The following is a 12,981-nucleotide window of genomic DNA, read 5'->3' on the forward strand; positions in this document are numbered from 1 at the left end:
AGTTACGAACTGCCTGATCAACCACACACCTTATTTGGAACTGGAAGGACACAATCAGGCAGCAGCAGAGACAGAGAGGGTGGGGGGGGAGCAAATACAGTACAGTACTGTGTTAAACATACTAAAAAAACAAAGGGAAAGTTTAAAAAAAAAGATTTGACAAGGTAAGAAAACTGTTTCCAGGCTTGTTTCATTTAAATTAAAGCAGCATTTTTCTTCTACATAGTAAAGTTTCAAAGCTATATTAAGTCAATGTTCAGTTGTAAACTTTTTGAGAGAATAACCATAACATTTGTTCAGAGTTATGAACATTTCAGAGTTATGAACAACTTCCATTCCTGAGGTGTTCGTAACTCTGAGGTTCTACTGTGATTATTTTTGACTTATTCTACACTGATGTCTCCAGATGCTGTTATTGAAAAACTATTACAATTGTATTCAAAAGTTAAATTAGAAACAAACTCTTTAAAGACAACTGAAAGGTTTTGCAATAACTTCAAAAGTACATCACATTTATTGTCACGTCAGCAAGAGGGATAATACTTGTCACCACTGTAAGGCCATATGACAACAATAAAGGATTTAATGTGATATGGGAAGAATCTCTCCAAACTAAAGGAGAACACAGATATGCCAATGAGAGGTATGTGAGATCACTAGAGAAGCAAAGAGGAAAGCTAGTGTAGCAATCCAAGTATTTGCTTTTGTAGAGTTAGTTTGATTTTTTTTTTTTTTTTTTGGTTTGGTTTTTTGTGGCTTGTCATTTCTGGTTGCTCAAGTTTCTATGGAAACAGTGGGCCATATCCTAAATCGGTGTAAATCACTATAACGCTACTGACCCCAATGTGCCTAGCTAAGTGAGTTTCACTGTAAGTTCTATGATTTTCTGAAAAACCTCCCACTGATCAGAAACTTTAACTGGTTCAAGGAAACACAAGATCTGGGACTGGCACAAGGAAACCTCTGCCCTGTCCAAAATGTGCTGAGTTCGGTCTCTACCTCAGCCTCTGATGGACCTCCCTATTTAGCTACACTTCCCAAGCTTCGCTTAAGGTACATCTACCCTGCACCCTGCTTTTGGCAGCATGTCGAGTACATACACTACGCACACCCCCCAGCAGCGTAGAGGGTAAGGCACCGCTGCCTCCCCCCTCTGCCAGAGCCTTTCACTGATACATGGAGCTACACATTGCAGTGTGGATGCCGCCTGCTTATTCACTGAGGCGTGTCGCTACACATCCCCTCCATGCTGCCGCCCATGGTGTGCAGTATAGACAGATCCTTAGAGACGCCTTCCACCATGCCCTGTCAGGTAAATCAATACTCGTGTCACTTCAGAGGTGGAGTAAATAAGGACTATAACAGGGGTGGCCAAACTTACTGGCCCTCCAAGCCGCATACGACAATCTTCAGAAGTTCAATAGCCGGGACACACCTTACAGGAGCTGGGGCTTAGGGCTTCAGCGCCATGGAAGGTGCCTGATGGGGCTCAGGGCTTCAGCACAACCCCCGGCAGCACAACATCCAACAGGGCTGAAGCCCCAAGACCCTCCTCCCCGCTGGGTAGAAGCCCCCATCCCACCACCCCACTGCAAGGCAGAGGTCCTGAGCTTCCCCCCACCCCACCAGTCTGGTAGGTGGAGAATGGGGGGAAGGGTGCTGCCTTGAGCCGCACTTTAACAGTAAAAAAGCTGCATGTGGCTTGTGAGCCACAGTTTGGCCACCCCTGGAGTATAAGATTGTTTTTAACCTTATAAAGTGACTTGTCTAAGGTCACAAAGAAAGTTTGTAACACAGCTGGGGACATATGTCCAGACCTCTGATGTGATAGACTCACATTTCATCCATTACACTATGGTGCCTCTGAGAAAACTGCATAGTTATGCTAGCTACAAAATGAGGTTGCTGGGGTCAAGTGCTTTGAGATCTGCTAATAGATGAAAGTGCTACACATGTGGCCTACTTTTCACATAAGAAAACTGAGACATGGAAAGGCTGAATGACCTGCCTGGACAGTACTGTGTGCTAATAGATTAGGTAGAGCCCTATGAGCCAGAAAACCTTGTGCCTGATTTCCGAAAGTGCTGAAAACTCATCACTCCAGGGAAGTCAATGGGAGATGCAGCTGCTCAGAAACCTCAGAAAGTCAGGCTAGTTTAATTGCCTTTCAGTGAGACTTAGGCTCCTAAGTGCCTAAATCACTTTTGAAAATGGGACTTAGCCATCTAGATCCCTTAGGCCTTGCAATGCTGAGTGAAACAACACCTAAACACCTTTAAATATCAGGGCCTGCGTGGCTTTCCCAACGTCACACAGGAAGTCTGTGGCAGAGCCTGCCTCTCAGGCTCCAGGCTAGGTCCCTAACCACTGGCCTTTTCTTTCTACTACATCAAGCCACCACAGTGATGAAGAAGTGTGCAGAAGACAATCTTGAGGGGTAGTTTGATGTGTTTGGACAGGATCATTTGGTAAAGGGGATACTGGAAGGCATATTTCTCTAAAAGAGCAGAATTAAATGTGTTGTGTGTTGTCTGTGGTGTACAGTAGTCAAGGAAGTGGTAAGGTGTAGGTCTGTGAATAGTTAATATCCATTAACTAAGCCCAACCTAACCACAACCTTTTCCCTAGCATAGGTGCAGGATAACATGTTTTATTTCGATTTAGCTGGTTGAGATAAAAGGTGTTAACCTGTATCCACATTCGGGGAAAGGGTGGAGTTAGTTAACATGTTAACTAGCTCCATCCTAACCTCAACGCACCCATACGACATACATGACATTTGGCATCAACTTTTGAAGTTTCAAAATATTTTGGTTCCATGTTGGAATGAGAGTGCGAGCGAGCATATGTTTTCACTGTACAGCTGGGTAATTGGGTACTGGCTTGGAATGTGGGGGAGACAGGTCCAAGTCCCTGATTCAGAGCAGAGCTTTTCTTCCCAACTCAGGCAGAGCACTGACTTGAGCATTTCCCAGATTGGTACCCTAACCACCAGGGGTGGGTGGGTGTGGGTTTTGGGTAAATTTATGTGTCTCCATGAAACAGCATATTTTGCCAAAATTTCACTTCAACAAAAATGCTCCAGCTAGCTTTAGCCATAATGTTCCAGAACAGCTTTCAATCACAGTTCTAAACACGGATATTAAGGGTACTAACTTTACATTTGTTAAACCAGGAGATTCACACTAGTTTTGGTGAGAACATGGTGTGTAAAACTTGGCATCATGCTGTTTCCTAGCAGTCATAATCACATTGACATAACTGAGACAGCATAGAAACTATTCAAGGCTGCTGTTTTAGGTTGGTAACATGAGAGCAGCTTTCCAAACTCGAAGACATGCTAAACTGAGCAGGAGACAGGAGCAACTCAGGAAATTAATGAATTTCCCATCTGAGTTTGTTGTTAAATATGTAATGTCTGTCTGACTTGTGAGCAGATCTGGAAGTCAGTCTGAAACTGGTTGTGTGTCGAGTCTTTTTTTTTTTTCTTTTTTTCAGGCATGTATAAAGAGATAACTCAGTCTACAATGAATCTAGTGCATTAGAGAACTATATTTTCCTTGTACTCTACCAGTACTCTCCTCCTGCATCAAATTATCTATCCATGGAATTAAATTCACAAGAGCAAGAAAGGAACATGTGAATCAGAGGCTGAGATAGTCAAAACAGTTCAAGGCACTTCCACTCAGAGGCATGTTTTCAAAAGCAATACAGAAATCACATTACTTGTTAATAGCACTTTTTCTAGGTCAGCACTCAGTGTGAGACTTTCCAAGTGAAGCACTAAAACTGTGTCGGTGCATAACTGTCTCTTTATCTCATCCATCTTGAAAAGTTGGGGACCAGACAAAGTAAGTAAAAGATAAGCAGATGGCTCTGCAGGAAGACTGTGAGAGAGAGTTCCAGACACAGCACTTCTGCTATTGTGCACATACCTGCCAGTAGTCCTATGAGAAGCATTACAACCCATCCTGACCAGGCATCCAACAAACTCTTGATGAACTCCCATATGGATTCCTTACTTTTGCTTGTAATCTGTAAAAATACATACACTGATTCATAAGAGTTGGTTCTGTTGTGTCACATCTACAAGGCAAGACTCTTTATTTGAACACAGATGGACTGAACACTAAAAACATTGATTGTTTTTACAGAGCTCGTGATCAAGTTGTTTAAAGTGAATTTGTCCAACCTTAACAATTTTACTTATTATTTCAGCTCTAATCCACCAGATTCAATATGTTTTTTCTTCTTTTTTTTTTTCATATTGACAGATGAAATCCACGAGCAATGAAAGGCAAATTACGATCATCTTTTTGTAGGTCCTGCTCAAGAACCAGGGCATGCACAATGAGATGATACAACAGTTTTGAAAACAACATTTGCCTGCTTTAGGTATAGATATAACTTGGGCTTTTGTTGATGAGTGCATTTGTGTTTGAGTCTGCATCTCTTACATAAAGTCATACAGTTTTAGGCCAGAAGGCACCACCAGATCATCTAGTCTGACCTTCTGTATATTACGACACAAACATCACTCACCCCTGCAAGCTAAACCCAACAACTGAAATTAAACCAAAGGATTACAGCCCACAGGAGACTAGATTAATGTGTGCCATCATGAGAGAACAGGAGGGAGTGAGATGGACCAAAGCCCAGGGCCTCGGCCATGGCAGAAAATGGATTAAGTGAGATATTCCCAGATAATTCTGGCAATTGACTTGCACCCCCGTGCCTATGGGGTAAAAAAAGAAAGCTTATGCTCTAATAAATTTGTTAGTCTCTAAGGTGCCACAAGTACTCCTGTTCCCATAGGCACTGCCAATGTAGCCGAATATCACATATGGCAATCAATTAGACATGGAGCATATGAGCAAGAACCAGTGTGATGTCTTACCAGTGACTTGTATAATGGCATTAATACCTCTCTCTCTAGCTCAACTGGAAATGCTTCGCCTGATACATCCTAGGATTGCTTTTGCCTTTTTCACAGCCTCATCACATTAGTGAGTTATAGTCATCCTGAGATTGACCCACACACCCAAGTCTTTCTCCTCCTCTATTGCTTCCAACCGATGAGCCACCAGATTGAAGCAGACATTCTTATTGTTAGACCCTAAGTGCACTTTGTACTATTGAATTTCATCCCATTTCTATCACTCCAGGCTTCAAGGTCATGCAGATCTTTTTATGTAATATTCCGATCATTCTCTGTATTGAGAATGCCTCCCAACTTTGTATCATCAGCAAATTTCATTAGCACACTCCTACTCTTTGAGCCAAGGTCATTAATAAAAATACTGAATAAGGTTGGACCAAGACTGATCCTCGAGGAACTCCACTAGTAACCTCCCTTCGGTCCGGTAATTCATCTTTCAACACAACCCATTGCCTGCTCTCCTTTAGCCAAATCCTTATTCACCTTAAATGCTTATATCAATCCCTAATTTAACAAATAATTTCCCATGTGGCCCAGCGTCAAATGCTTTACTGAAGTCCAAGTATATTAGATCTACTGCATTTCCCATAGCTAAAAAATCAGTTATTTTGTCAAAGGAGGAAATCAGGTTAGTCTGGCCTGATCTATCTTTGGTAAAACCATGTTACGCTGCATCCCCTTTACCTCTATGACTTTAATTATTCTTTCCTTCATAATTTGTTCTGAAACCTTACATACTACTGAGGTCAGACTAACAGGTCTGTAATTGCCCAGATCACCTTTTTTCCCTTTCTTAAATATAGGTACAATGTTAGCTAGTCTCCAGTCATATGGTAACAACAAAGAGTCTGGTGGCACCTTAAAGACTAACAGATTTATTTGGGCATAAGCTTTCGTGAGTAAAAACCTCACTTCTTCGGATGCATAGAGTGAAAGCTACAGATGCAGGCATTATATACAGACACATGGAGAGCAGGGAGTTACTTCACAAGTGGCGAACCAGTGTTGACAAGGCCAATTCAATCAGGGTGGATGTAGTCCACTCCCAATAATAGATGAGGAGGTGTCAATTCCAGGAGAGGAAAAGCTGCTTCTGTAGTGAGCCAGCCACTCCCAATCCCTATTCAATATGGTACTACCCCAAAAAGATATATTTATTACAAATCCTTGCAACTGGACTAGCAATCTCATGTGCTGGTTCTTTCAGTATTCTGAGGTGGGAATTGTCCGGTATGCCTGATTTGAGTGCATTAAGCTCTTTCTGTTTTTCTTCCACCTCAGATGTGGTCATTTCCATTTCTAGACACTGTCTTCATACCCACATTCCATATTATCATCATTATTAAAACCAAGACAAAGTATTCACTTAGTTTTGGGGCCATACCTTGATTATCTTTCATCTCCTTCCCATCCACACTGCATAGTGGCCCAACCTCAACCGTCCTTAGTCTACTTCTAGTTATACAACTAAAAAACCTCATTATTTATTTTAATTTCCTTAGCAAGAACTCATTTAGCTTGACTTTTAGCAATTCTCTCTTTATTCGGGCATTTTCGAACCTCCATAGTGTAGCTTTCTTTGTTGATTAATACCTTTTCCAAATCCTTATAGGCTCTCTCCTAATAACCTTTTTGAGGTGATTACACTGGTCTACAATTTTTGAGAAGTCGTCTGCTTCAGAGATAAAATGTGCTATTTATTATGTATTTTGATGTGCTGAATTCAAATATGACAATTAAAACAACTGATTGGCTACTGTTTCTAAGATATTTAAGTTTTTACATTTTATGTCTACGTATATTGTGTAGATAGTAGAGTTTTAATCATAAATTGTAAACCTAGGTCTTTTCATGTGTTTATGGTTGCTTTACATGATAATATTTCACCTGTCCTGTTTATGGAACACTTTAAAAATCAGCAAAAGGGTTATATAAATAAAATGTATTATGAAACAAAAGGCAAAAAACTATTCTGTACATAGTTTAGTCCTATTCAGTGTCTACTCGGCGCGTCTTGGCTTGTCTCTTGTATTCATTAAATGGAGCATCTCTTGTCACTGTCCAGCAATAGTCTGCAAGCATTGATGGGCTCCATTTGCCCTGATAGCGTTTCTCCATTGTTGCAATGTCCTGGTGAAATCGCTCGCTGTGCTCGTCGCTCACTGCTCCGCAGTTCGGTGGAAAAAAATCTAGAGGAGAGTGCAAAAAAAGTATCTTTAGTGACATGTTGCAACCAAGGCTTTTGTATGCCTTGAGGAGGGTTTCCACCAACAACTTGTAGTTGTCTGCCTTCTTGTTTCCGAGAAAATGTATTGCCACTAACTGGAAGGCTTTCCATGCCGTCTTTTCCTTGCCACGCAGTGCATGGTCAAATGCATCATCTCGAAGAAGTTCACGAATCTGAGGACTAACAAAGACACCTTCCTTTATCTTAGCTTCTCTTAACCTCGGAAATTTTCCACGGAGGTACTTGAAAGCTGCTTGTGTTTTGTCAATGGCCTTGACAAAGTTCTTCATCAGACCCAGCTTGATGTGCAAGGGTGGTAACAAAATCTTCCTTGATTCGACAAGTGGTGGATGCTGAACACCTCCCAGGCTCCAATGACTGTCGGAGTGGACAAGCTTTCTTGATGAAGTGGGAATCTCTTGCACGACTATCCTATTCACGAAGAAAACAGCAGTACTTTGTGTATCCAGTCTGCAGACCAAGCAAGAGAGCAACAACCTTCAAATCGTCACAAAGCTGCCACTGATGTTGGTCATAGTTTATGCACCTCAAAAGTTGTTTCATGTTGTCATAGGTTTCCTTCATATGGACTGCATGACCAACTGGAATTGATGGCAAAACATTGCCATTATGCAGTAAAACAGCTTTAAGAGTCGTCTTCGATGAATCAATGAATAGTCTCCACTCATCTGGATCGTGAACGATGTTGAGGGCTGCCATCACACCATCGATGTTGTTGCAGGCTACAAGATCACTTTCCATGAAGAAGAATGGGACAAGATCCTTTTGATGGTCATGGAACATGGAAACCCTAACATCACCTGCCAGGAGATTCCCCTGCTGTAGTCTGGAGCCCAACAGCTCTGCCTTACTCTTGGGTAGTTCCAAATCCCTGACAAAGTCATTCAGTTCACCTTGTGTTATGAGGTGTGGTTCAGAGGAGGAGGATGGGAGAAAATATGGGTCCTGTGACATTGATGGTTCAGGACCAGAAGTTTCATCCTCTTCCTCATCTGACTCAAGTGAGAATGATTCTGGTGCATCAGGAACCGGCAATCCTTCTCCGTGGGGTACTGGGCGTATAGCTGATGGAATATTTGGATAATCCACAGTCCACTTTTTCTTCTTTAACACACCTTTCCCAACTGGAGGCACCATGCAGAAGTAACAATTGGTGGTATGATCTGTTGGCGCTCTCCAAATCATTGGCACTGCAAAAGGCATAGATTTCCTTTTCCTGTTCAACCACTGGCGAAGATTTGTTGCACAAGTGTTGCAGCATATGTGTGGGGCCCACCTCTTGTCCTGATCTCCAATTTTGCAGCCAAAATAAAGGTGATAGGCTTTCTTAACCATAGTGGTTATACTGCGCTTTTGTTATGCAAAAGTCACTTCACCACAAACATAGCAGAAGTTATCTGCACTGTTCACACAAGTACGAGGCATCTCTGCTCACTTGGCTAAACAGAAACGTGTCCCTTTGCAAAATCAAACACTAACAAATAAGAGAGCACGATACTGTATGATTTCTAGAGCTAATATAGGGCAATTTGTTCAGCAGAGTGATGTAAGCTTCTTTATGACTGCATCATCCATGACTTCTAGGCATAACAGGATGAAATTCATATCATGTATGACGCAATACCAGCTTCAGATTGCATCATTCATTGTTTTGCCTAAAAAGCAAGTACTGTCCAAACCCAGTCATAGATTTATTCATAGATCCAGTCAAAGATGTATTTTAGTCATTTCTGGTTTAAATTGAGATCCCTTCCCTTTATAACTCACTTATCCTCCGCCATTCCCAAGTCAAGGGTCGTATATACTGACCCAATAGCATATCTTGAAAACTAGAGCCAATCAACAATTTTAAGCATCATTTTCGTTCTCAGTGACCCAGAATTAGTAAAGTTTGACTACATTTATTTCAGAAGCATTTTGGCTGTAGAGCAGTGTTATTTATCCAGGTGGGTCTACAACCTCTATCTTCAAGTTTCCTCCCTCTTACTTGGGATGCAAATTTCCAAATTTTTTGTATAGTTGATTTGAAAAAAATGACAACCCTCCTCCATATTTAAGCCCTTGAGCTCCTCAGTCCAGCTGACTTTTTAAACGAATTCCCTTAATTTTCCAAAGTCTGACCTTTTGAAATAAAAGGTCATAGTTAACGACTTGGTTTTGATTTACCTTCCTATGTCTGTCAGTGTCACGTGACTTCTCTCTCAGCCAATCAATTGTGTGGAAGTCCTCATATGTCCCAACATCAGGGAAAGGCTCATCCAGGAAATCCATCAGATTGCCAGAACCATTCATGTCTCCTGCATTAACCATATTAGTACCTGTAGGAGGAAAAAAACACAAATTTAGAAAATTCATGCAACATATCCATTTGTTTCAAAACAAAATTATTCAGAAAACCCTCGACCCTCCACTACACACACAATGCAAGAATGGTGGGAGCATGAGATAACAGGTCTTGTTTAAAGGAGCTTAGTATGTATGAAAAGTAATTGTTTCTAAAGCCTACATCAACGGAAAAAATACATGCACCCTGAGCAAAATGTTTGCATAGAATTCCTAGTCCACTAAACTGGGATGGTTTCAGAATTCAGTTGAAATGGTGCACATCAGACCATGTCTGAAAAAGTAAGCATAACCTTACAAACTAGCCGCTTGCAGGACACTTTATAGTCAAAGGGGCCACATTGGAAAATAAGTGGTAGTACTTACCTAGAATCCCAGCTCTATCCATTCATAATGGCAAAACAAAATGACACCCATAGCACATCACACAAATCTTCATAACATGATAATCACTCTGACGATCTAGGGGATTTACTAGGATTGCCAGGTGTCCAGTTTTCAACTGGAACATCTGGTTGAAAAGGGACCGTGGAGGCTCCGGTCAGCACCACTGAACAGGCTGTTAAAAGTCCGGTCAGGTGGCACAGCGGGGCTAAGGCAGGCTCCCTCCTGCCGTGGCTCTGTACGGCTCCCAGAAGCAGCGACATGCCCCCCCTCCAGCTCCTAGGTGTAGAGGCAGCCAGGAGCTCTGTATCGCTGCTCACACCCCAAGCGCCAGCTCTGCAGTTCCCATTGGCCAGGAATCATGGCCAATGAACTGCGAAGGCGGTGCTTGTGGACGGGGCAGCATGCAGAGCTGCGTGGCCGCACTTCTGCATAGGAGCTGGAGTGGGGACATGACACTGCTTCTGGGAGCTGCTTGAGGTAAGCACTGCCAGGAGCCTGCACCCCTGACCCCATTCCACGCCCCAACCCTCTACCCTAGCCCTGATCCCCCTCCCACTCTCAGAACCCCTCGGTTGCAGCCCGGAGCACCCTCCTACACCCCAAACGTCTCATCTCCAACCCCACACCAGAGTCTACACCCCCCAGACTGAGATCTCACACCCTCCTGCACCCCAACCCTCTGCCCCAGCCTGGAGCCCCCTTCTACACCCCAAATACCTCATCCTTGGCCCCACACCAGAGCCCTTACCCCCAACCAGAGCCCTCATCCCCTCACACACACACCCCAACACCCTGCCTCAGCCCAGAGCCCCCCATACTCCAAACCCCTCGACTCCACTTCCCATCCCGGAGCCCTCTCCTGCACCCCAAACCTCTCATCCCTGGTCCCACCCCAGAGCCCACACTCCCAGCTGGAGCCCTCACCTCCTCCCACATCCCAACCCCCTGCCTCAGCCCTGAGCCTCCCTCCTGCACCCTGAACTCCTCATTTCTGGACCCATCCCAGAGCCCGCACCCACAACTGGAGCCCTCATCCTCTCCCACGCACCAACCCCCTGAGCCAGCCTGGTGAAAATGAGTGAGTGAGGGTAGGGAGAGCGAGCAACAGAGGGAGGGAGGATGGAGTGAGTGGGGGGTGGGACCTCAAAGAAGGGGAGGGGCAGGGCCTCAGAGGAGGGGTGGGACAGGTGGCAGGGCAAGGGTGTTTGGTTTTGTGTGAGTAGAAAGTTGGCAGCCCTAGGAATTACAGAGGGGCCACCTGACTCCAGGATATAAGAAACAGGACTCACCCAGCCCTCAGAAAACATTTAATAGTACAGGGCTTGGGAAGAGGCTGCAGGGTAGAGGCTGCCCTGGAGGATTGTAAGCAGGGTGGGTGGCTTCTTCAGCCCAGCTCCACAGAACTTTCACAGTTCTGGGCTGATTGTCTCAGTTACTGTCGAAGGCAGGGTTTTGCCAGACTCATTACTACCTAGCCCTGAAAACCATATGTGGTTCACGTAACCCACACAAGCCAAGCATAAGAAGGTTCACACAGCACTACTGTACATCTCTCTCCCCAAGAAGCTTGAGCAAAGGTATTTTAGCTGGCTGGTCAAGTACATATAAGATGCAAGCTCTGTTGGAAGTGCAGGTTCCTATGTGGCCACTCAGGTGATAGTTCAAAAAAGACTGCCCGTGCTCCTGATGAGGTCTGACAAGTGGTGGGGGTGGTACCAATTAAATAAACTGCTGTAGACACCAATTGCAATTTACAAGGAAAAATTGGAGATAAATATGGACTTTACAGATCCTTAGGTACCCTGACAGGAGCAGTTCTGCAACATTTGGAATTCCTTAGCAGAAAGAATGTCCTTTTGCTATAGATTGATACGGTAAATAAAATCCTGAACACCTTGGATCATATTCTGCTCTCAGACATCAACACACAAATCCCACATGTCTGTCAATGAGTGCTACACATGTACAGGTAAAGGCAGAATCTGGCCCCCATGAATTTCTTAGGAAATTTACTGATTCCTATAATTAAAACAGGCAAAAATGTGGCAGACCTGTCCCTGGTGCTGTGCTCAGCTCCTCCCAGTCCACTTGCCTGTATTTTTTATTTTAAATTATATTTAATCCCTCTTTTTCTACCCCTTTAATTTTTTGTGGTAGGAACATACAGGACATAAGCACCAGAGCTCAGTTTTCTGAGTTTCTGTTCCTTTGAGCACTGCCAATTAGGGACTTTTCTACATTGATAATCTGCTCTGAGCAGACAACTGGAAAAAAAAAAAAAAGCATAATCTTACAGGGAGTGCAGCAGCCACGGTGACAAATTTATAGAAAGTCTTAAGCGCAGAAATCAAATAATCTTCAAGCACCATGGCATGTTTATCTGAAAATGAATCAACCTAGGGAGTCCAAAGGTTGGGAAGGACATGAAACCCAGACAAGGTGTCCAACACAGCAACGCAATCCATGAATAATTTGCTGCTGGACAGGCTTTTTTAGTAAAAGTAGCAGTGAAAGAGTGACACTGAGAATAATGGCAGATAACCTAGCAGATGGCAAAGACTCTCCTGCACATACACAACTCATATCTTAATCTCTCTCAGGTATTTATATGCCCCCATCATCATAGTATCTGAGCACCTCACACTTTTTAATGGATTTATCCTCACTACACCCATTAGGTAATCACACTCTATTATCCCCACTTATCAGCTGGAAACCTGAGGCACAAAGACTAATGTGACTTGCCCAAGGTCACACAAGAAGTCTGTGACAGAGCCGGGAACTTCATAACCAAAGACTATGTGTTTTGTGGCTTGGCACCAGCAGAGTACAATTTTGGATGTACGTGACCTGCCACAGTTGTGAGGATGATAAACTGGATGCGACTCTGGTTGTAGATTTAAATGTGTTTTTGTTTTGTGGTTACACTGCTGGCCATGGTCAAATATTTCCATGCCATTATTTACTGTTCCCTGTGAATTTGTGTGCCTGGCTGCTAGAGATTCTCAGTGCTGTATGTCGATATCACACTCTCACAATGAACACACAGCTGTATTTTTTTTTA

General features: G+C 43.4%; 1 protein-coding gene across 1 annotated transcript in view; it reads right to left on the reverse strand.

Moving 5' to 3' along the window:
- CLCN4 (chloride voltage-gated channel 4) overlaps positions 1–12,981 on the reverse strand; it is a 67,138-nt gene that overhangs the window by 36,242 nt on the left and 17,915 nt on the right. Inside the window, exons 2-3 of the mRNA XM_054007959.1 lie at positions 9,354–9,505; positions 3,936–4,035 (exon numbers count right to left, since the gene is read on the reverse strand). Of these exons, the coding sequence (XP_053863934.1) occupies positions 3,936–4,035; positions 9,354–9,497 (244 nt within the window). The 5' untranslated portion in view covers positions 9,498–9,505. The remainder of the gene's footprint in view (positions 1–3,935; positions 4,036–9,353; positions 9,506–12,981) is intronic.

This window comes from Malaclemys terrapin, chromosome 1, assembly GCF_027887155.1.
Source record: "Malaclemys terrapin pileata isolate rMalTer1 chromosome 1, rMalTer1.hap1, whole genome shotgun sequence".
NCBI lineage: Eukaryota > Metazoa > Chordata > Testudines > Emydidae > Malaclemys > Malaclemys terrapin.